Raw genomic sequence first — 23689 nt, 5'->3', positions numbered from 1 at the left:
AAGTGGTGCTGGGAAAACTGGACAGTGACATGCAGAAGAATGAACCTGGACCACTTTCTTACACCATACACAAAAATAAACTCAAAATGGATGAAAGACCTAAATGTAACACAGGAAGCCATCAAAATCCTCGAGGAGAAAGCAGGCAAAAACCTCTTTGACCTTGCCCACAGCAACTTCTTACTCAACATGTGTTCAGAGGCAAGGGAAACAAAAGCAAAAATGAACTATTGGGACCTCATCAAAATAAAAAGCTTCTGCACGGCGAAGGAAACAATCAGCAAAATTAAAAAGCAACCAACGGAACAGGAGAAGATATTTGCAAATGACATATCAGATAAAGGGTTAGTGTCCAAAATCTATAAAGAACTGATCAAACTCAACACCCAAAAAAACAATCCAGTGAAGAAATGGGCAAAAGACATGAATAGACACTTCTCCAAAGAAGACATCCAGGTGGCCAACCGACACATGAAAAATGCTCACCATCACTCATCATCAGGGAAATAGAAATCAACACCACAATGAGATACCACCTCACACTTGTTAGAATGGCTCACATTAACAACTCAGGCAACAACAGATGTTGGTGAAGATGCGGAGAAAGAGGATCTCTTTGGCATTGTTGGTGGGAATGCAAGCTGGTGCAGCCACTCTGGAAAAGAGTATGGAGGTTCCTCAAAAAATTAAAAATAGAACTACCCTACGACCCAGCAACAACACTAGGTATTTATCCAAGGGGTACAGGTGTGCTGTTTCGAAGGGGCACATGCACCCTGATGTTTACAGCAGGACTATCAACAATAGCCAAAGTATGGAAAGAGCCCAAATGTCCATTGATGGATGAATGGATAAAGATGTGGTGTACACACACACACACACACACACACACACACAATGGAGTTATTACTCGGCAATCAAAAAGAATGAAAGCTTGCCATTTGCAACTACGTGGATGGAACTAGAGGGTATTATGCTAAGCGAAATTAGTCAGAAAAAGACAAATATCATATGACTTCACTCATATGAGGACTTTAAGGTACAAAACAGATGAACATAAGGGAAGGGAAGCAAAAATAACAAAAACAGGGAGGGGGACAAACACTCTTAAATATGGAGAACAAACAGAGGGGTTACTGGAGGGGTTGTGGGAGGGGGGATGGGCTAAATGGGTAAGGGGCATTAAGGAATCTACTCCTGATCATTGTTGCACTATATGCTAACTAACTTGGATGTAAATTAAAAAAATAAACATTAAAAAATTAAAAATGCTGTTCAACAAATCTCCAACATGATGCAAGAATTGGGAATTACTTTAGATTTGTGGTGATTACTTTAGGCTTAGCTATTTTATAACAGGTAGAATAAATTTAAAGTACCTATGTATGCATCACTCATGACATTAAAAAATGCATGGGGCACCTGGGTGGCTCAACTGGTTAAGCATCTGACTCTTGGTTTCAGCTAAGGTCATGATCTCACGGTTTGTGAGTTGGAGCCCCGCATCAGGCTCCACACTGACAGTGCAGAGCCTGCTTGGGATTCTCTCGCTCTACACACCCCCACCCCTGCCCCGGCTTGCTCTCTCAAAATATATAAACGTAAAAAAAAAAATCTCTTTAAAAAAATGCATGAAGTCCTGTGCATTTTTAAACTTGATAGCATTTATGAAAATTGTGTTCTAAATACAAATTTATTGAGTCTTAGCATATTTATATTAGTCAATGTGTATGTCTATATTTGAAAATTATATAATATCTGTTCCTTTATAAAAACTGAAAAATCCAGGTAAGCGAAGACAAATAATGCCAGCAGAGAAACACTGCTAATCAACTGTTTTCAGGTGCAGACACACTGTACTTTATTCTAAATAGCTGGTGATGTTCAATTTCCATGCTTTTTTGAAAGGTGATTTTGGAGTGAACAAAATTCAGTTTTTTTTTTTTTTTTTTTTTTTTTTTTGTTTTTTTGAGAGACAGAGAAAGTGAGCAGGGGAGGGGCAGAGAGAGTGGGAAAGATAGAATTCCAAGCAGGCTCCACACTGTCAGCACGGAGTCCGATGCGGGGCTTGAAACGTGAACCATGAGATCATGACCTGAGTCGGAACCAAGAGTTGTACGCTCAACCAAATGAGCCACCCAGGAGCCCCGGTTGGCACTTATTTTTAAAAATGTTTTAACTTCTAGTTGTTTAAAAGGTAAGCTCTACACCCAAAGTGAGGCTCGAGCTCACGACCCCAAGATCAAGAGTCGCACGGTCTACCAACTGAACCAGTCAGCCGCCCCCATTGCAACTTATTTTAGAAGGCAATACTACATTGCCAATATTAGAGTGCTGTGTAGGAAGCATCCTGAAAACAAATAATACATGCCGAACCGTGAGCATACTGACCGGTATGGTTTTGGGTAAGCCAGATTTGAAGAATGATGACCCTTGTCTCACTACTGCCAGCCCTGGAAAGTATTAGAAGCCCTCGCATGTTATATCCTTGTCCCCATACACAAAAGCACAGACAAGCTGCAAGGAAACAAAAGCACAGACAAGCTGCAAGGGCGCACTTCAAACCAAACTACTATTGGGTGGTGATATAAAGTGACTTGGTGTCAGTGATGCAAAAATATTTTTTAACGCTGTCAAATTGCAAAAAAATTAAATGCATTTATGCAGTCTCATATCCTGGGTATATTTTTCTTTGCTAATTAATATTTTATCAGTATAAGACATAGGTCATAGGAGCTAAGGGAAAATGCTAAAAATATACAGATTTTGGTCAGGCCTGGATCAAACTCACAATGTCAAAACAGAAAAACAGGTTGAAATTGCACAAGAGTAATTTGTAAGTTTTGCGTGTTTGGCATTAGTTAACAGTTAAAAGCAGTGATGATATAGCCTCTATTAGTAGGCGAGCATTCAAGTAACAGGAAACAATTTAAAATTTATTAGGCATTTTGTTTAAAAAAAATCAGATCTTGGAGCGCCTGGGTGACTCAGTCAGTCGAACGTCTGACCCTTGATTTTGACTCAGGTCATGAGCCTTGCGTGGGGCTCCGTGCTTGGTGTGGGGCCTGCTTAAGAGTCTCTCTCCCTCTGCCCCTCTCCTCTGCTTGTGCTTTCTTTCTCACTCTAAAAAATACAAAAATAAAAGTATAAAAAATCAGATCTCCGGGGCGCCTGGGTGGCGCAGTCGGTTAAGCGTCCGACTTCAGCTCAGGTCACGATCTCGCGGGTCCGTGAGTTCGAGCCCCGCGTCAGGCTCTGAGCTGATGGCCCAGAGCCTGGAGCCTGTTTCCGATTCTGTGTCTCCCTCTCTCTCTGCCCCTCCCCCATTCATGCTCTGTCTCTCTCTGTCCCAAAAAATAAATAAACGTTGGAAAAAAAAAATTAAAAAAAAAAATCAGATCTCCTTCTGATAATAAACTTGTGCCGATCTATGTGTCAATCTATCAATTATCTCAGCTGTGGCTACGTGATCGAATCTCCGGAGTCTGACAAGTCCTCAACAATTGTGACAACCGAAGAGACCACCTCATCGTTGCTTTGTGTGCAAGTAAGAGGTCTGCAAAGTAGCAACAGTGGGGGAAAAGGAAAGGTCTACTCCCTTTTCTCTGTCAGTATGCTTTAAAGATTTTCTTTCTCGAGGCTCTGCCTATTTGGTCTGTCCACCTTTAGATGAATAATACTTTAATGTTTTATATTCAATGATCCAGTTTTTTTTTTTTTTTTTTTTTACTAGAAAACATATGTAACTTAGGGGCGCCTGGGTGGATCAGTCGGTTAAGTGGCCGACTTCGACTCAGGTCATGATCTCGCAGTTTGTGGGTTCGAGTCCCACATCTGGCTCTGTGCTGACAACTCAGAGCCTGGAGCCTGCTTGGGATACTGTGTCTCCCTCTCTCTCTGCCCCTTCCCCGTTCGTGCTCCCTCTCTCTCTCAAAAAATAAACATTAAAAAAAAATTTTTTTTTAACATGTAACTTATAATTGCTACTTTGTAATTTTTAAGTTACTTTCCAGAAAATCTCCCCTTCCCCAGAATCAAATATTAGCTTTGGATTTAGGTGAGCCTTGCCTTCCTAATCTCTCGCTCACGTTGCAATGGCATCAATGGGTTACCCCTCCTAAATGCTACTGATGTATAAAATCCTACGCTAAGGTTACAGAGCGACTGGCGTATAAGAGGTCAAGGAAAATAAAAGTATGGCCGATAGAAAAGACAAAAACTACACAGCTCTGTTACTTTAAAAAATGTTTTAAAAGTATAAATACATGCTTTCAAAAATTCAAATATACAGAACACCTGCACAGCTGAATACAGGAGCCCCCAGCTGTATTTCATTTGCTCAATTACCACACGGGCCGAGAAGCTATGATGTCAGGAGCTTATACATAGACCGCTTCCATCATCACAGAAAGCCCATTGGGCAATTCATTGGTTTCTGCTCTACAGTAACCATAATTAAGCACTAGTACATTATTATTACAAAAGTCCTTTATGTATTCTGGATATAAGTACCTTATCAGACATAATTTCAAAAATTTGCTGCCATTCTGTGGGTTGTCTTTCCACTTGATGGTGTCCCTTAAAACATTGAAGTTCATTTTGAGGAAGTCCCGATTTTCTCCCCTTGTTGCTTGTGCATTTGGTGCTGTGTATAAGAAATGGAAGATTTACTGGTATGTTTTCTTGTCAATTTTATAGTTTAGGTATATGGTCCATTTCGATTTAGGTATACGATCCATCTGGGGCTGAAATTTGTATAAGATGATGGTCCTTTAGCGCTTTGTGATACAGTTGTCCTGGGACTTTTTGTTGAAAAGATTACTCTTCCTTATTGAATGCTATTGGCACACTTGTGGAAAATCAATTGTTCATAAACGTTGTTGATTTCTGGATCCTCAGTTATATTTTATGTTCCCGAAACCCATGTTTATCCTTATGCCAGTACCACATTGCCTTGGTTACTGTAGCTTTGTAGTAAGTTTTGAAATTGGTTAAGTGTCAGTCTTCCAACCTTGCTCTTCTTCATGATTGTTTTGGCGTCTGCAATTTTCCATATGAATTTTATCAGTTTGTCAGTTTCTGCAAATAAGCCAGCAGGGGTTTTAATGGGAATTGCATGGACTCTGGAGCATTCTGGGAGCATTTTTATCTTAACAATGTAAAGTCTTCCAATCCATGAACAAAAATGAATTTCCATTTATTTAGGTCTCAATTTCAACAATGTTGTGTAGTTTTTGTTCACCTTGACGCTATTGTAGATAGAATTAAAAAAAAAAATCTCAATTTCAGAACATTCACTGCTGATATGGAAACAAAACTGATCTTTGTATATTGATCTTGTATCTATCCTGTGGTCTGGTGAGCTCATGTAGTTTTTATTTTATTTTATTTTATTTTTTTACAATGATGTTTTTTTATTGAGCATAAGTTGTGTATTTTTTTTTAATTTTTAAAATTTTATTGAGCTCAGTTTTTAAATGAATTTCTTAGAATTTTCTACAAAACAAGTTTACATAATCTGTGAATACATAGTTTTACTTCTTCTCCAATATGGTTGACTTTTATTTCTTTTTCTTGACTGATTTCCCTGGCTAGAAACTCAAGTACACTGTTGAATAGAAGGGGTGAGAAAAAACATCCTTGTCTTAGTCCTGATTTTGGGGAGAGAACATTCAGCATTTAGTCTGTTGCCATTAATGATGTTAGGTGTGGGTTTTTTGTAGATGTTCTTTATATCATGTTGAGAAGTTTCCCTCTTATTCCTAGTTTGTTGACTATTTTTATCATGAAAGGGTGCTGAGTTTTTCAAAACTCTTCCTGCAACTATGAAGACAATTAAGTCAATGTGGTAATTTAGTCCTTTATGAACATGGTGGCATTGATCCTCATTATTTTCGATTCTATATTTATGAATTTACCAATTTATATCTAAACTTGTTTGTAATCCCCACCTCAAAACTGTTAGCACTTCTATGATCATTCACAGGCATCTGCAGAAACACGAAATTTAGAGCTTCCTGATGTGCGTGTTCTCCGTGGAGCTGAACAAGGCAATGCTTTGCCTTCCTGTTCCAGGTCCCCCCAGACGTGACCAGAAGATGAGGGGGCAGGGGGAGCGCAGTGCAGTGCAAAAAAGTTCTGGTTCTGGGGCTAGTATGAATCCCAACTCTGGCAATTATTAGTGGGGTGGCTTCAGGCAAGTCACTTAATATTTCTAAACTTCGTTTTCTCTTTTGAAAATAAAACAATATATACCAGGATAAATTGTCTTCAGGATTTAAGATTGTAATCTATTTGAGGTATGTATACACACACACACTTCCCCTAGGAGCAATGGCTCTGTATTCACTAATTCAGTATCCACAGTGACTTTATGGAACGTAAATAATCTGAATAAGGTGAAGGCTGTGACTAACGAGAAGCATCTGCATATGACATTGAATTTTGGATGTTAAACCAACCTTGTATTCCTGGGATAAATCTTACTTAGTCATGGTGTAAAATCCTTTTTATATGTTGCTAGATTCACTTTGCTAGTATTTTGTTGATGACTTTTGAGTCTATATTCAGAACAGATACTGATCTGTAGTTTTCTTGCGATGTCTTCACTGGTTTTGTATCAGGGGAATACTGGCCTCATAAGATGACTTGGGAAGTGTTCTCGCTTCCATTTTTTGGGGAGAATCTGCAAAGGATTGGTGCTAATTCTTTAAATGTTTGATAGAATACAGCAGTGGAGCCATCTGGGCTTGGTATTTTCTTTGTGGCACGTTTTAAAGTTACTAATTCAGTATCTTTGTTATCGGCAGTTGTCTCTTTCACTTGCTTTCGGTAGAACCAACAGTGGTAAGATGATCTCTCAAGGCCAGTACAATTCACTAAGAAAATTAATGTTATCGAGGAAGACATATCCAGTGTCTGTAGGATTCAGATAAGCAGCTGGCCAGGATTCTCCAGTGGCAGAACTGTCCTGCTGTCTTGCTCTAACAGAGACAAACATTCCATCACCTCTTGTGCTTTCACGACCTTAGGAACAAGAACTTTCAGCCTGTTTACAGAAGATTTAGATCCAAACCTGTTAACAGACATTTGTAGTAAAGTCATATGATCACAAATTAAAGTTTGCACATTACTAGGTTATATACAGACATGCGTATTTACATATTATCTTTAAATCTATCTACAAAAATAATAACCTGTCTCAGAACCTGTCAGGAAGGCAGTATGTAGTGGAATAAACACTGGAATAGAAATCTGGAGATCTCAGTTCTGGTGTCAGCTCTCACTTCAACAAGATGCCACAATCTGTTTCTCCCACCGATAAAACGAGGTTAAGCCTGATGATCACCAAGGTTTTTTTCCCTCATTCTAAAAATACAAGGACTTCTTCAACAATAATGTCATTCCCACTGTTGTCACTTCCGAGTGCTCGAAATGAAAATACTTTTGTTCTAAGCACATCCACGCTGCATTCTTACGGAACAAGCCAACCAATTCACCAAATCTTACAAGAAGAGGAAGAGGAAGTCTGTGGCTAAATAATATAATTCCAACATCTCAAGGTCCTGGGTTTGCCACGAAATAGCCACTATTAATCCTCTCTCTCTACAAAAATGTATTTGTTTTTCCGTCACACCTCACTTCCTGTCGGTCCCATAGCACGGGAGGCGTGTAGTCATTATGGCAGCTTTCAAACACAAGGAGGTCACTTGTCTGAAATTCGGAGCCCGTCAGAGAGACTGAACGGCATCTCATCCGTTGTCTCTACTGGCACATTACTTCTCCCAAAGCGACACGAGTCGCGGTGGGAATGGGGACTTGAGATAAATGCATCCGCGGTCCGGCTGCAATGACAACTATCTGATGGCAAAACGCTGCTTGAGTTACCAAGATGCGAATGGTAAAGGGCGTGGAAGGAGTCTTGAGACGAGTGATACTGTCCAGCCCCCGTCGAGGTGGACGCAGGGCTCTGGTAAGGGCCGTTACACATGACACACGTCTGGAAGCAAGTCTTCCTTCCCAAACCCCGGTGAATGTCCAGTTTAGCAATGAGGGGTTTCCCAACGTTCACTTCCTGCTTCTCCTCTACAGTATCTTCCAGTCCTGAGTACTGATACGACACACACACTGTGAAGATTAGATGTTCCTGAAAAGGAACAGGAATAAAGTTATTTTTATCAACTGTGAGGGCACATCAGTCTCAGAGTATCACTGACATCTACAAATACGCACAGGACCACACAACAAAATCCACTGTCACTCCCCTTTCCCAGCTTCCAATCCTCAAGGCCCGTTTACACCTTCCCTATACTAAGCAACGCCGGCTATAATCATGTTCCCTTTCCTGCATTCGATACTTTGAATTGGTAGAATTCTAGTACTTACTCCTGACGGTAGTCAGAATCACAGAGACCTTGTACTATATTCTGGAGGAATAGTTTAAAGGTGTTTTCCAAGCAGGGGGGCTTGGGAAACTTACCCAACTGGTGGAGATGGGAGAACGGTCCTTTAAGGAGAAAACCTGACTTTACACCCAGGCCAAAAGTTTAGCTGTTTTAAAAAGTATTATGAGATAATAATCCATGGTCACAGGTGGAAAAGTATAACTGCGTCAGATCACAGGCTTATTTCACAGACAAAGGAGACTGAAGAAGATTAGCTATGAACAGGGTGACGATAGTTTGTATCTGTTGTTCCAACCAGAAAATGATTATTCAAAGATGCAAAGATATTTAAAAGCAGACTATGCTCTGTATCTCTAACTTTTTTGTTTTAAATGTTTGAGAGAGAGAGAGCGCACACATGCAGAAGAGGGGCAGAGAGAGAGACAGAGAGACAGACAGACAGACAAAGAGAGAGGAAGAATCCCAAGCAGGTTCCATGCTGTCAGCACCGGGACTTGAACAGATCTCACAAACTGTGAGATCACGACCTGAGCCAAAATCAAGAGTTGGATGCTTAACCAACTGAGACCCAGGCACCCCTCTTTCCCATCACATACACTCTCACGTGAACATCTTCAGGCCATTAGCAGGGACAGAACACCACGCGGAAGGGGGGTCACTGATAAGACTGTGTATCACGTATCTCTACTTCAATTTAACACTCAATGAAGCAGCAATCTATAAAGCGATACAACTGTCACACGCCAAAATGAGTTTTCACTTTCGTAAGATTAGCAGTTACAAACAGGAAAAGTAATAACCTTTAATTTTTGCAGTGAACTGAGCCGAGTATAGAGGCACTGCTTGGGGAGATCCTTTGATACCAAATAGCTGCCAGTTTCCTCAGGCGTCCCTTTGTTTGCAGCTTTTGGATCAATGTCTAAGTCCTGTGAAAAGTAGCAGGCGTTATTAATGAAATCAATGAGACTCACAACACTGTGCATGACAATAAAAAATATCTGAACAGGTATTTCTCTCTTACAAATTTTGGTCTGAGTAGGTAAACTCTCATTCAGGACTAAACAAACAACAAAGACAACACTCTAGAGTACAATAGGAATTCTAAATTCTGCACACATATGCTTAAAAAGTTAGCTGTGCAAGGACAATTACTTCCAAACTATCCCCAGAGACACTTCTTCACCCACTCCAAGCTTCCTTTCACATCCAAGCCCCATTAGTGTGTGACTCCTGGATTCTCGTCCTCCTATTCATCACTTTTGGGCAGGTGCAGGGGGTTACCTAGAAACAATAAACGGACAAGACACAGACAGCCCTTCCCTTTTCTTCTCTAAGAGACAAATCCTGGCCGAGGGCGGGAGATCTGTTCTGGAACTCCAGGGAGAAGGCCTCAGGTTCTGCCCTGACCAATGCCCAGAAAGCTGCCGGGGCTGGTAGAGAGACCTATCTAATTCTGGGACATCTGCTCTCACACTAAGCAATGTCCTCCATGAAGCTTTTATCAATACCAAAGGTGATGCTCTGGATTTGTCTTGCACCTTGCTTACTTCTCAATTTACTAAACTCGTGTAGGAAAGAGGGATACTATTTATTGGGTTCTTTAGGCTGACACAAAATACATACTGTATCTTAATTTATGGAAAAACAAATTTCTGTGCTTCCAATATACTACCATAAGACTTTAATTAACAACAGTAGTTTTTAAAAGGAAATTATTTTTGACATAAGAATAACAAATTTTATTCCTTCATATTTGATATTCTACTTAGGGTAAGGGAAATTAAAGGCTTCTTTCCTGGGTGAAATTTGACATTTAGGATATTTTTGGTGATTAGTTTTTAAATATTGTGACTACTGTCACTAAAACACAAATAAGTATTTACATAAATGGAATATATAGGTATTTATATTTCCTTTAACTTTACCATGAAGTTTCCAAATGTTTAGTTATTAGTAAGTGAGGCTGTAATCGGTGTATTTCGAACCAAAGAAGAAAGGGGGGACTTACGAGAGGAAAATCTGTGACATAGGCATCGCACATTACTACGTCGGGCGGCTTGTGGACTATGCTTGTGTAGATTATCATGACGTTGGAGAACTCTGCGGCAAACCCTAACTGAATCTGGACGCCGCACTGAAATTTAAGGCACATACTTTCTGGGAGTTCTGAAAAAGAACAAAAAGAACAACTTGTAAATAATCATTTGAGGAGTGCTCGGTAAGTTTTCTGATGATGAGCGACAGATAAATATTCTTTGAGGGCAAAACAGGGCTTTTGTTTTCACTCAGAAAGGTTCTGTAACTAACACATTGTTCAAAGACACATAAACACACATGCATACACTTACAGAAAGAGGAAAAAAAGCCCCATATTCTGCTGGTTGGTCAGGCAAATAAAAGCCTTGCATTTACTATTTCCTGACAGTTCTTGTCCCTCTGCATATATAATTTTGACAGTGGTAACCAAAAGTATCCATACAACTTGTAAATTTTCACTGCTGCCTCAATCTTCATGAAAATAGTTTTCAATAAGCATAATGTTGCTGAATAGTTTGCTACTTTGAACAACTCCACTATTCTTGAATATCTATAGTATTTCTGGATTTTATTGTTTTTCTACCATAGTTAATATTTCTTATATACATGTACTTAATGCTTTAGATACAGCTGCTGGACGGTTCCTCACACATGTGACATTCTCCACTCACGTAGACTATAAATAGGTTTGACCATACAATTTCCAAAATGAATATTAATTTTCAAAACGTTTACCTAGTTGATGAGATAAAAAAGGAAAAACTCCACTATCATAGTTTTAATTTTGTTTTCTCTCATTACTACTTAAGTTTATCATTTTTATATTTGTTTCTTAATTATTAATATATTCTCAACTGTGTATATTGTTGAATTTGCATCCTTCGGTGAGTGATTAAGGGAGTCTTCATCTTTTTCCTTTTACCATTTTGTAAGAACTTTTTAAATTATTTTTAAATGTTTTATTTTATTTTTGAAAGAGAGAGAGACAGAGAGACAGAGTGCAAGCAGGGGAGGGGCAGAGAGAGAGGGGGAGACACAGAATCCGAAGCAGGTTCCAGGCTCTGAGCTGTCAGCATGGAGCCTGATGCGGGACTCGAACTCATGAACCGTGAGATCATGACCTGAGCTGGAGTCGGACACTTAACCAACTGAGCCACCCAGGCGCCCCTTGCATGAACTCTTTAACGTAAAAAATACCAAACCTGTTACCAAAAACAGTGCTCTCTTCTCACACAAGCTACTCTGACCCTCTAGAGCCTGTTTGCCTTTGGTAAGATGACATATATCCATGTGTAAAAGATAAGAAATAAGTATTATTTTGAGACCACAATCTTCTCACGATGTTTTAAAATATTTGGGCCAAAAACTTCCTGCAAATCAGGTTATAGTCTCAGTAACACAGACTCACTCAATAACTATTTTACTGAACACCTACTATGTGCCAGGTGTGGTACAGGTAATGAGCAAACAGGAAAATACTGGACCAGACACTTCTACACTTTTTTTTTTTTTTAATTTGAAAATCTAATTGGCCTCATTAGGCGATTTATGAATTGGGCAGCATCTCATCCACCAAGTAAAGAGATACTTCCTTAGTTTCATTTTATAAAAGGGTTTTTTGTTTTGTTTTTTCTTTTCTCTTTTCACTGTTGATCTTTACCACCGTGATTTTGCTATTGCTGTTGTTCAGAGTTTTTAATCTTTATTATTACTTTTTAATGTTTGTTTATTTTTTTGAGAAAGTGAGCAAGTGTGAGTAGAGAGGGGAGGGGGACAGAGGATCCCAAACAGGCTCCAAGCTGTCAGCACAAAGCCCGATGCAGGGCTCGAACTCACAAACTGTGAGATCATGACCCGAGCCGAAGTCGGACACTTAACTGACTGAGTCATCCAGATGCTCCTAGGTCTTTTTTAGAGGAAAAGACTCGTAGCAAATCCAAAATCTTCACTTGTCAATGATTTAAACTCACTTTTTCACTAAACACACAGAATTACCAGTAGTAATTCATTATGTTGTAGATAGGATTTCCACCAACTCGCTGCTTCAAGAGTCAGAGAGAGCGAATGCCCAGTAATATTTATGAGCACATAGTATTTGCTGACTAGTATGCTTGTCTCTTTACACGTGCGACCTCCTTCAACATCAACAACCGTAGCAAGTGTTATTTCTTGTCCCCATTGATAGACAACATGCTTACCAAGGGGCAGAGACAGAATCAGAACCCAGGCCTGTCTGATTTTTCAAACAGCACACTTCCAGCAGCTCAGAATATGATCAAGTCTAAGGGACTGTATATTAAGTAGATTGTTTAGTCTTGGGTTTGCCCACCACGCTAAAATGTTTTCACTACAAAGTTGAGAAGAAAACGATTTATCCAGGAGGAAAAAACCTCCTTCATGATTTAATACAAGCACATTATAGAACAACGTCACAAAAAGCAGCCATCACCGTACCGTGTGCCTTGGCCCACTGCAGATTCCGCACCAGAGATTCCGCAGAATATGCTGTTCCCTGTATTGGGTCAGTAAGTGCTCTCTTTTCAGACAAGCTGCTCCGAATCTCCAGAGCCTGTTTGCCTTTGGTAAGGTGACACTTACCCATGTCTAAAAGATAAGAAATAAAAATTAAGACCACAATCTTTTCATTATGTTTTAAATACTTGGGCCAAGAATTCCCCTGAAAATCAGGTTATATTCTTAGTATCTATCACTTATTCACTCAACAAGTATTTACTGAACCTACTATGTGCCAGGAACGGGTCAAAGTAATGAGCAAACAGATGTGTGTGAGAGAGAGAGGGAGAGAGAGAGCGAGAGGGAGACTTTCAGAAAGAGAACATGAGTGGGGGAAGGGCAGAGAGCGAGAGGGAGACACAGAATCCGAAGTGGGGTCCAGGCTCTGAGCTGTCAGCATAGAGCTGGACGTGGGGCTCAAACCCACGAACCGTGAGATCACGACCTGAGCCGAAGTCAGACACTTAACCGAATGAGCCACCCAGGCACCCCCCTCAAAAATTTTTTTTAAATGTTGGACCAGCCCACTTCTAAAGGCCCTTTTAACTTTTATCTTCTATAATTCTATTACCAAATCCCTAATACTTTAAACCTTAAAATTCACAAAGAACTGAAAGTGTATTTGTTTACTGAAAGAGTAGTCCTTATTTTATGTCTGCACTCCGTTGGGAAATACACGCAGTTAGTAAACAAATGACTATTTATCTACGAGAAAGTTAAGGTCCCGTGCCATCTACACCTCAGATATCTTTATTTTGAGAGAGAGACAGAGAGAGTGAGAGAGAGAGAATGAATTCCAAGCAGGCTCCACACCCGACACGGGGCTCGATCCCAAGAACCATGAGATCATGATCTGAGCCCAAATCAAGTCAGACACTTCACTGACTGAGCCGCCCAGGAGCCCCTACCATGCATATTTTAATTTTCACTCAAACACAGGCATTGGTAAGTAGTATATGCCAATGTTTTAGGTTTTGAACTTAACAAAAAAGTTATGCCACAATGTGTTTTCATCCAACCTATTTTAGACAAAGACTTAACGATTATTGATAAATCTCAATTTAAACTTACAAAGCTATATATTATTTAATATGAACAAATTATTTCTCCTACATCTCTATATATTATTATTAATAAAGTTATAAACTAATAGTATCTGGTCTTGGGAAAGTAGTTACTTATCTGGAAAAAAAGAGGTAAAACTAAGATTCTTAAAATAAATTTTTTTAAATGTTTGTTTTTTTGGGGGGGGGGGCAGAGAGAGAGGGAGACACAGAATCTGAAGCAGGCTCCAGGCTCTGAGCTGTCTGCACAGAGCCCAATGCAGGGCTCGAACGTAGAGTGAGATGATGACCTGAGCTGAAGCGCGACGCTTAACCACCCAGGTGCCCCAAAACTAAGATTCTTAAATAGAAGAATCTATTCTGAAATAGAAGCCTCATATATAAAGCAGATAAAAGCAGACTTTTCTGGCTGAAGCAGGATGGCAGGAGGAGGTCCAAAGCTCTGGCTGTCTATGTTACATGGGAAAATGGTGAAGTCAGGTGACCCAGCTACAAGATCTGCACTGATAACAACATGAAAACAGAGGTGACTCATGGCTCTTAGGGTAACTTTCACATATCTGATACTCAAGCTGCCATCTTTGGAACACCCAAGAAACTCCATTTCTCATGGGCTGGTTTGCAAAAGAACTGTTTTTTGGTATGACTTTTATTATTTTATTAAAAATTTTTTTTTCTTTATTTCTGAGAGAGAGAGAGACAGAGAGAGAGAGAGACAGAGAGGGATGGAGGGAGGGAGAGAGGGAGACACAGAATCCGAAGCAGGCTCCAGGCTCTGAGTAGTCAGCGCAGAGTCCGACGCTGGGCTTGAACTCAGGAACCGCAAGATCGTGACCTGAGCCAAGGTCAGATGCTTAACTGACGGAGCCACCCAGCGCCCCGAAAGCAGAATTTAAAAACCATTAAGTGCATCAAGAAAAAAACGAACCCAGCCTTTTCCACCAGGCCTCAAAATTTCTGTAAGGCTGTATCTCTAATCCTCGGAGAGGATGCTCTCTGGCCCAGGTTCCTGCAAACAAGCAGACGGGGCAGCACCAGGCACGAGGCACAGAAACGAGGCACACAACTCGGAGAATGAAACTTCACCGATTCCACAGTCTTGCCTGCGATCAGCGCCGCGGCTCAAGTCATGCTGAGCAGAGGGCATAAAGCCAAGTCAACAGGGAATGAGGCGGGGGGGGGGGGGGTGGAAATTAAATGGAGTGTTGCTGAACACTGCCTAAATTTTTGTTTTTTATAAAATAAATACTAATTCCAAACCTGCACAGTAATAGTAGGAAGAAAATAAGTACCAGAGGACCCTGAGTAGCTTTCTCTTTATTTATTTTACCTTCTGCAACTTCATCCAGTAACACAGTAATTTTCTTGTCTTCTAATAATCTATCCTTTAAGAATTTCATGAAAATTCCATTTGCCAACCCAGAATGCTGGATTTCAAAAGCTTCTGCCCCTTGACACCTTAAAAAACAGCAAAAAGACAAATTAAAACAAAAAGAAACACTTGCCACGTGGGCTTGCATAAATACGGATGAGCTTCATTTGCTTCTCGGCCTCCTGCATGACATCTTAATTAAACAGTTAATCTTTAAGCAGGAACTAAATGCTCTGGTGCTTAGTGAAAAGAAGATGTCAGGATAGGAGGTGCCAAAGTCAATTATTTAAAACTTCGTATCGAGGATACCAAAGAGGAAAATTTATGCCTACATTTCTATGGATCTGTCTAGGCTTCTAATCTATAATCAAAAAGAAGTCATGAAAAATGAAGGCATCTTGAACATAAATATAAAATTTCCTTACGTGGCGTATCCAAACACAATGTTGGCGGTGACTTTTAGTGCATCCAAGATCGGGATGGTGTCATCATAGTCATTTCTACATAAAAGGGAGGAGGGAGAAGGACAGATACAAATGTGAAAAAAGTTAAACAGCATTTTGGAGAGCCTTAATCATATAATGGAAAATATAACACTGTTGTATTACATATGACTTAAAATTATAGATTCAAAATTCCTTTATCGAAGCAGCCACATATTTACCCAAAATAATCCAGGGCTCCTATGCTGCTGAGAGGGCAGATGGCCACATCCTTTCTCTGCTTAGCTTTAAACAGGACCAACATCTGAACTCTGGCATTGGTTTTTTTTTTTTTTTTAATTTTTTTTTTTTTCCAACGTTTATTTATTTTTGGGACAGAGAGAGACAGGAGCATGAACGGGGGAGGGGCAGAGAGAGAGGGAGACACAGAATCGGAAACGGGCTCCAGGCTCTGAGCCATCAGCCCAGAGCCCGACGCGGGGCTCGAACTCACGGACCGCGAGATCGTGACCTGGCTGAAGTCGGACACTCAACCGACTGCGCCACCCAGGCGCCCCTGGCATTGGTTTTTGATTGGTAAACGCTGAGCAAGCACAAACTCTATTTCTGAGAGGAATAATCACTGGTTCTATTCCTTAGTAACACAGTGGTCAACAACTGGGATCTGAAGCTTCAAACATGTGGTTCGGCTACACTTTCTGTATCTGCGAGACCAGGACTGACAGAAGCCCCCACCAGACCACGGGTGTTCTTTCTGTCAGTTCCTGGAGGAATAACTGAGAGACTATTCTGAAGAGCTGAACCTTCTGGAGTGTGAATAAATACCCATGCCCTTGGGGCGCCTGGGTGGCTCAGAGTTAAATGTCCGACTTCGACTCAGGTCATGATTTCACGGTTTATGAGTTCGAGCCCCGAGCCGGGCGGGCCCTGGGCTGACAGCTCAGAGGCTGGAGCCTGCTTCAGATTCTGCGTCTCCCTCTCTCTCTGCCCCTCCCCCATTCACACTGTCTGTCTGTCTGTCTGTCTCTCTCTCAAAAAATAAACAAACATTAAAAAAAGAGTTTTTAAAAAAATAACCATTAAGAAAAATTAAGAAAAAATACCCACGCCCTTTAGTTCCTCACTTTTGTTCTATAGCAAATAAGAAAAAAGTTAAAATCATTAAATACACATGGAGAAAATATATTTTCCTCTAGTGTCCTTCTTGGTCAGTTTCAATCTGTAATTACAAATTCACAAGTTTGGGGCGCCTGGGTGGCTCAGCCGGTTAAGCTTCCAACGTCGGCTCAGGTCATGATCTTGTGGTTCCTGAGTTCGAGCCCCACGTCGGGCTCTGTGCTGACAGCTCGGAGCCTGGAGCCTGCTTTGATTCTGTGTCTCCCTCTCTCTCTGCCCCTCCCCAGCTCATGCTCTGTCTCTCTCTCTCTAAAAAATTAACATTAAAAAAAAAAAAAAAACAAGTCGCAAGCTTAGATTGTTCTTAGAATTCCCAGGTTTGCCTTAGATTTACTTGTCAAGGCTGATATTTACCTCAATCCAATGAGCTTCATTTAACACAGACAGCTTACCTTTTCCTACACATGTCCAACAAGAACACGTTGAGTCCGGTTTCCTTTTCTTGCATCAGTTTCAGTATATTTTGTACACAGAGACAGTTTTCGGACCTATATGGATTTGGAGCATCAACAGGGACCATAAAGCTGTTCCCAAAGTTTTCGTAACCATGTCCTGCATAATATAATAATCCTGGAAAAGAGAAAAAAGGGGTAAAAATTAACTCTAAATTGCACTCTGAATACGCATGCAGCCCTCTTGTGGAAAAAACCCAGTCTTTTATTTTCTTCAAGTTAATGCAAGCTTATTTAAGAGATACCCAACTATAAACACAGTCAATGTTAACTAAGTTTGCACCGAAAATTATTTCGACAACAGTCTTCAAATACCGTATTTTAAACTGACATCAAGATGCTGTCCTGAAGTATGTTTTAGTTCATAAAAATGGTATATTTGTAACCAGTGGTATAATATGGAATGCAGATTTATCTTATGTTATATAAAAAAGAAAAAGGCTAAGGACTTCTTTGTTGACTCGTTTGTCTTCTCCATGAGACCAGGAGCTCCCCCAGGGCAGGGACAGTATTATCTCTATCTGTGGATTCCTGGCACACAGCAGGAGCTTAGTAAGTTTTTAATGGATGAACAAATAAACATATTTAGATGACTAGTAACTACTAAATCCAGTATAGGAAATTCTATAGGCAAAAAAAGGAAAAACAAATCCCACAGGCATTTATATACATAATTAGTAAGGGCTATAAAAATAAAAACGTAGTCTTTAAAAAAAAAATGATTATTTATTTATTTTGAAGGGGGGGGGTAGGGCAGAGAGGGAGGGAGGGAGAATCCTAAGCAGGCTCCACACGCTGTCAGCACAAAGCTCCACGTGACGCTTGATCTAATAAACCTCGAGATCGTGACCTGAGCTGAAATCAAGAGTTGGACACTCGACTGACTGAGCCACCCAGGTGCCCCTAAATGTAGCTTTTTCTAAGAAGGGAAGGAAAATCTGATTTCATGGATTACTACTTTTTTTTTTTTTTTAAAGATCTAAGTTTATTTTAAGAGAGAGTAAGAGAGAGCAGAGGAGAGGCAGAGAGAGAGGGAGGGAGGGAATCCCAAGCAGGCTCTGAGCTGTCAGCGCAGAGCCCAACGTGGGGCTCAAGCCCATGAACTGTGAGATCATGACCTGCGCTGAAATCAAGAGTCAGATGCTTAACTGACTGAGCCACCCAGGAGCCCCATTACTACTTTTTCTTTTCGTTACGAGATATAAATATCATTAATTTTCCATCTAGAGTCTCTTGAATTAATGATCTAAAATTTACATTCATTTTAGTAGTCCACAGATGAGTCATTTCTTTACTGAGAAACGATACTATAAAAACTGCACCAAACGACTCTGAACATTTTCTTGAAAAGATGTTTGTTTTGGCTGTAAAAAACAAAAAACAAAAAACAAAAAAGCACCCAAATATCAGTATGGGCTTCCTTATAAAAATATTTGATAGAAATATTTGTGAAGATACATCTCCCTAGGCACGCAATCTCTAAGGCCCACTGACTTTGCTCTGTCAGCGTCCTGGATATGACGACTTCTTTCTATGGCTTTCTGACATTAATAGTAAAAAGGCGCCAAGCTGGGGAACAACCGAGAAGCTGCTCCCTGCACCTACAGCTCCAATTCCGAGCAAAGAATGTAGCTTCGAACAACTTGCTCCATTTGGTCCTCCAGGGCAGAACCCAGGTCTATTTTTCTTGAACTCTGACTAAAATGAGAAAAACGGTTCCTTCATATGTAACATTTCAGGTAAAAAAAAAATGACAAGATGGGGGGCACCTGGGGGGCTCCGAGAGTTAAGCGTCCAACTTCGCCTCGGGTCATGATCTTGTGATTCACTGAGTTCCAGCCCCGCATCCACAGAGCCTGCTTTGAATTCTCAATCTCTCTCTCTCTCTCTCTCTCTCTCTCTCTCTCTCTCAAATAAACATTTAAACTAATGACAAAATGGGCACACTCATGTATTCAGGGTGGGTTTATTCTATCTCATCTGTGTCCTGAATGAAAGAAATGAAAAAGAAAAGGAAGACAAGGTTCCTGCCCCAAGGATCTTGCAACTCATTCAGACCTGCTCGTGTTGTTAAAGAACACAGAAAGTCAGCATACAATGAAATATCATAAATCATGTGATCAAGGAAACCTTGTATGATCTGAGTAAGGTGCACGGAGGAATCGGTGTCAAGGGAAGCAACCACAGGTGGTCTTGGGAGACTGGGTACAATTCGGAAAACCAGAGAAAGAGCAAGGGACGTTCTGGAACGGAAACAAACCAGGCGTGGGCCTGGAATGGCAGCCAAGAGAAAGGAGACCAGCCTGGCAAGGAGTTAAATTATCCCCGGAAAGAAGAGGGGCACTGACACGAGCATCTTGAAAATCGTGACACAGGGAGTGGATGTAATTCACTAAGCAATGAAGACTGAGTGAGTGAAAAGCCAGCCCGAAGAACGAGAGAAAATACTTGCGAATAGTAGATCTATAAGGACAACTTGTATCTAGAATACATAAAGAACTCTTCAATTCGACCATAAAAAGACAAATAGCCAAGTAAAAAATGGGCAAAGGATCTGAACAAACATTTCTCCAAAGAGGATAGCAAACAAATAAACACACGAAACGCAAAACGGAACAATGAGATCCCACATCACGCTTACTAGGACAGCTACAATAAACACACAGGCGTGAACACGTGTGGGCAAGGATGGAGAGAAACTGGAAGCCTCATTTACTTCTGGTGGGAACATGTAGTCAGGAAAGAGTTTAAGCGGTTCCTCAAAAAGTTAAACGCAGAATTCCCACATGATTAAGCAACTGCAGTCCAAGGTGTATACAGCCAAGAGAACTGAAAACCTAGGTCCACGCAAGAATGTGCACACGAGTGTTCACAGCGGTGTGATTCAGAATATCACCCAGAGGCAACAACCTACGTGTCCACCGGCTGATGGATGGAAATGTGGTACATCCATACCATGATTATCCAGCCATAAAAGTAACGCAATGACACGGACGAACCTTGAAAACATTATGCTGAGAGAAAAAAGCCAGGCACGGAAAGATTCCATCCTACAAAATGGCTCCAAAAGGTGAATCCATAAAGATAGAAAGAAAAGCTGCTGTTACCAGGGGTTTGGGACAAAGAGGAATGACGAGTGACGGCTAACGGACGTGGAGATTCTTTCTGGGGTGATGAAAATGTTCTGGAATTAGGTGACTGATGCAAAACTGTGAATACGCTAAAGCCACCGAACTGTACGTTTCAAAACAGGAGAATTTATACACTTCTTTATCAAGTACAGGCACCCCTCACTTTTTTTTTTTTTAACATTTATTTTTGAGACAGAGAGAGAGAGAGAGAGAGAGAGCGAGCGCATGAGCAGGGGGCGGTCAGAGAAAGAGGGAGACACAGAATCCAAAACAGGCTCCAGGCTCTGAGCTGTCAGCCCAGAGCCCGACACGGGGCTGGGACTCACGGACCGTGAGATCATGACCTGAGCCACCCAGGCGCCCCACCCCTCCCTTTTTTAAAGTTTGTGCCACGCCACTCTGCCTTTAAGCGAGACCCACATTACAGTGTCTGGTTTTGCTAACCAAAGGAATCTAAAGAGGACTTCTTTTTAATGATTATTTATTTTTGAGAGAGACAGAGGAAGGGAGAGAGGGAAGGAGAGAATGAGCGGGGGAGGGGCAGAGAGAGAGGGAGACAGAATCCAAAGCAGGCTCCCGGCCCTGAGCTGTCAGCACAGAGCCAGATGCAGGTCTCGAACCCACGGACCATGAGATCATGACCTGAGCCAAAGTCGGACGCTTAACTGAGCCACCCAGGAGCCCTGAGACGTTTTGCTTTTATGACAAAAAGGCAAAAAGCAGAAATGGCATTTAGCGTTTGTTTGCAGCGAGTCATTTGGAGGCAGAACACAGCCAAGCAGAGAGAGAGGCACCGCCGGCTCCTTCCCCGGGATCCACACTCAGCATCCCGGCAGCAAACCGCCAGACCTCTGAGCTGTGTCTGTGAGCATCTGGGTTGTATCTCAACGTATCTTGTGCATCCGTCAGCAAGATGTGTCCGGAGGTACCAGAAAAGGCTGTCTGGGCCTGGGAACGCTCACACAGCAGGAAACCTGTGTCCAAAATGGGACTCTCTTTCCCATCAGTCTGTTCACCGCTTCCCAAAGCAAGGTATGCTCATTTGTAACCTTCACGACTCTGCCTCAGTTACTCTCCCTCCTTCCCATCTACCCACATCATGGCAATTCCTCAAGGGTTATCTCACGCTCAGGACCCTCAGCAGGTTATCACCTGGTTTCCAGCTTTCTGACACTTCGGTCTCTCCCTGCTGGGAAGCCGTGTGGCAGCACTCTCTGACACATAATCACACGCTGGCTTTTAGGGACACCTTACAGTTCTATGCGTATTTAATTTCTTTGGTAAAAATGCTCATAAGAGACATTAATCTTATACGTTTGTATAGCTTTCTCACGGTTCTGAAAACACGTTCATATACATGAACTGATTTTAATCCACGTAACAATCTTTAAATGATTTATATCCATATTTTATAGGTGAGAAAATGAAAAAGATAAGTGATTTGCTTACAATCATACAGCTGATAGGTGTTCCAACTCCAACTTCCTCATTATATTAAGGGACTTAGAGTTTTGAGAGTATAAATCATGCTCTTTATTTTCCGTATCTCCATCGACACCTAGCATACTCCTTTATCTGTGCTATGGATATATTAAGGAATTCAGTAAATACTTTTGAATGCATTAATTAACAATGCAAACCAATCAGGAGAGAGCTGGATCCAGAGAACTTTCTATAAAGGGTCTGATTTTCAGTAGAAACGGTACCATTTCTACAACTGATGTTACTTAAGACAGCCAACCAGGCAGCTTGAGTATTGTCCCCACTGTTATCATTTGACACATCTGCCTCTAGCGAGACGTAACTTGGGAGAAGCAGCAAGTTCAAGGGAAGGTTTAAGCTCCGTCAACCAGGGAGACCTAAGCATGGCCCGTTACTTCAATGCCATACGTCCCACTCGGCAATCATTGAAATTAAGGCACTTAATTAAGGCACAAGAACAAAAAACCTTTCTCCGCCCCAACATGACTTATGGAAAGTGGAAGCATTTTGTATCAAAGTCTACATCCAAATAGTATGGCAGGAGATTAAACATTTTTATGTACAACAAACTAGGCCAAATCCTTGTATTTTAAGAATCCCATCTCTATTACTGCCAATTAATTTCATCAATTATTGCATTACTCAAAGGGTAGAGGTACAAAATAGGCATCTTTATCAAATGACAAAAGTATTTTTTTTAAGTTTATTTACTTATTTAAGTAATCTCTACACTCAACATGCGGCTTGAACTCACGACCCTGCGACCAAGAGTCGCCAGCCGAGGCGCCCCAAACGACAGGAAATTTAATGTGGTTAGAAATATAATCCTGTCCATTAGACCTTTAGGGAATCCTGTTTCTTGGGAACATGATCTCCAAGGACATAGTTTATTACAGATATTTATTCTGGCCTACAGAGAAGAGAATTGCCGAGACGGAAGACGGTCCCGCCGGAGTTGAGCTGCAGTGCACCTAGCACGGTGCTCTGACGAGGACAGTCACTGCCACCACCGTCACCGTCAGCCTACATAGCTCTTCCTGTGTGCCAGACACAGTCTGAATAAAGTGCTTTAGTTGTATAGTTATCACCTCCTATAATCCTCGTATTTCTCGTAACCAGGCGATTATATTATCACCCACCTTTTACAGATGGAAATACTGACACACTGAGAGGTTTAATGGTTCATGTAAATCCACATGACTAATAAGTGACGGAACCAGAGTCTGGATGCTGGCCAGGCCAACCACTGTGCTATACTCCACGGCCTCTTTATAAGCTGCTGCTGGCTTTCTAGTTCAACTTTACTCTCAGAAAATATAAAATGTCAGTGAGCTGGTTTTCCATGGCTTCGCTACACTATCATTTAAAAAACTCCTTTTTTTTTCTTCCAAATGAAACCTTAGGCTGAACCTTAATATATAAAAACATATGAAAGCTGGGGTTCTCTAATTGAGGCCTCGAGTGGAATGCTATCTGGTTCAAACCTCGCCTCTAAAGATGCAGACAAACTGGAATTCAGGAAATTATACCGATAATACTTTTACTGTACCAGGCACGGGGATAGTTATTTTACCTTTATTTATTCTGCAATCACTTCGTTAAGTTAGTCTATC

General features: G+C 41.0%; 1 protein-coding gene across 1 annotated transcript in view; it reads right to left on the bottom strand.

Moving 5' to 3' along the window:
- Positions 1-4232: 4232 nt before the first annotated feature.
- The window catches only part of MALT1 (MALT1 paracaspase), a 64895-nt gene continuing 45438 nt past the window's right edge, over positions 4233-23689 (bottom strand). The window contains 7 exon segments of the mRNA XM_043558989.1: positions 4233-8146; positions 9206-9331; positions 10414-10571; positions 12897-13046; positions 15351-15478; positions 15818-15892; positions 17404-17581. Of these exon segments, the coding sequence (XP_043414924.1) occupies positions 7706-8146; positions 9206-9331; positions 10414-10571; positions 12897-13046; positions 15351-15478; positions 15818-15892; positions 17404-17581 (1256 nt within the window). The 3' untranslated portion in view covers positions 4233-7705.

The sequence above is a fragment of the Prionailurus bengalensis genome, chromosome D3 (genome assembly GCF_016509475.1).
Source record: "Prionailurus bengalensis isolate Pbe53 chromosome D3, Fcat_Pben_1.1_paternal_pri, whole genome shotgun sequence".
Lineage (NCBI taxonomy): Eukaryota > Metazoa > Chordata > Mammalia > Carnivora > Felidae > Prionailurus > Prionailurus bengalensis.
The sequence above is the reverse complement of the archived record's forward strand: the minus strand, read 5'-3'. Positions and strand labels throughout refer to the sequence as shown.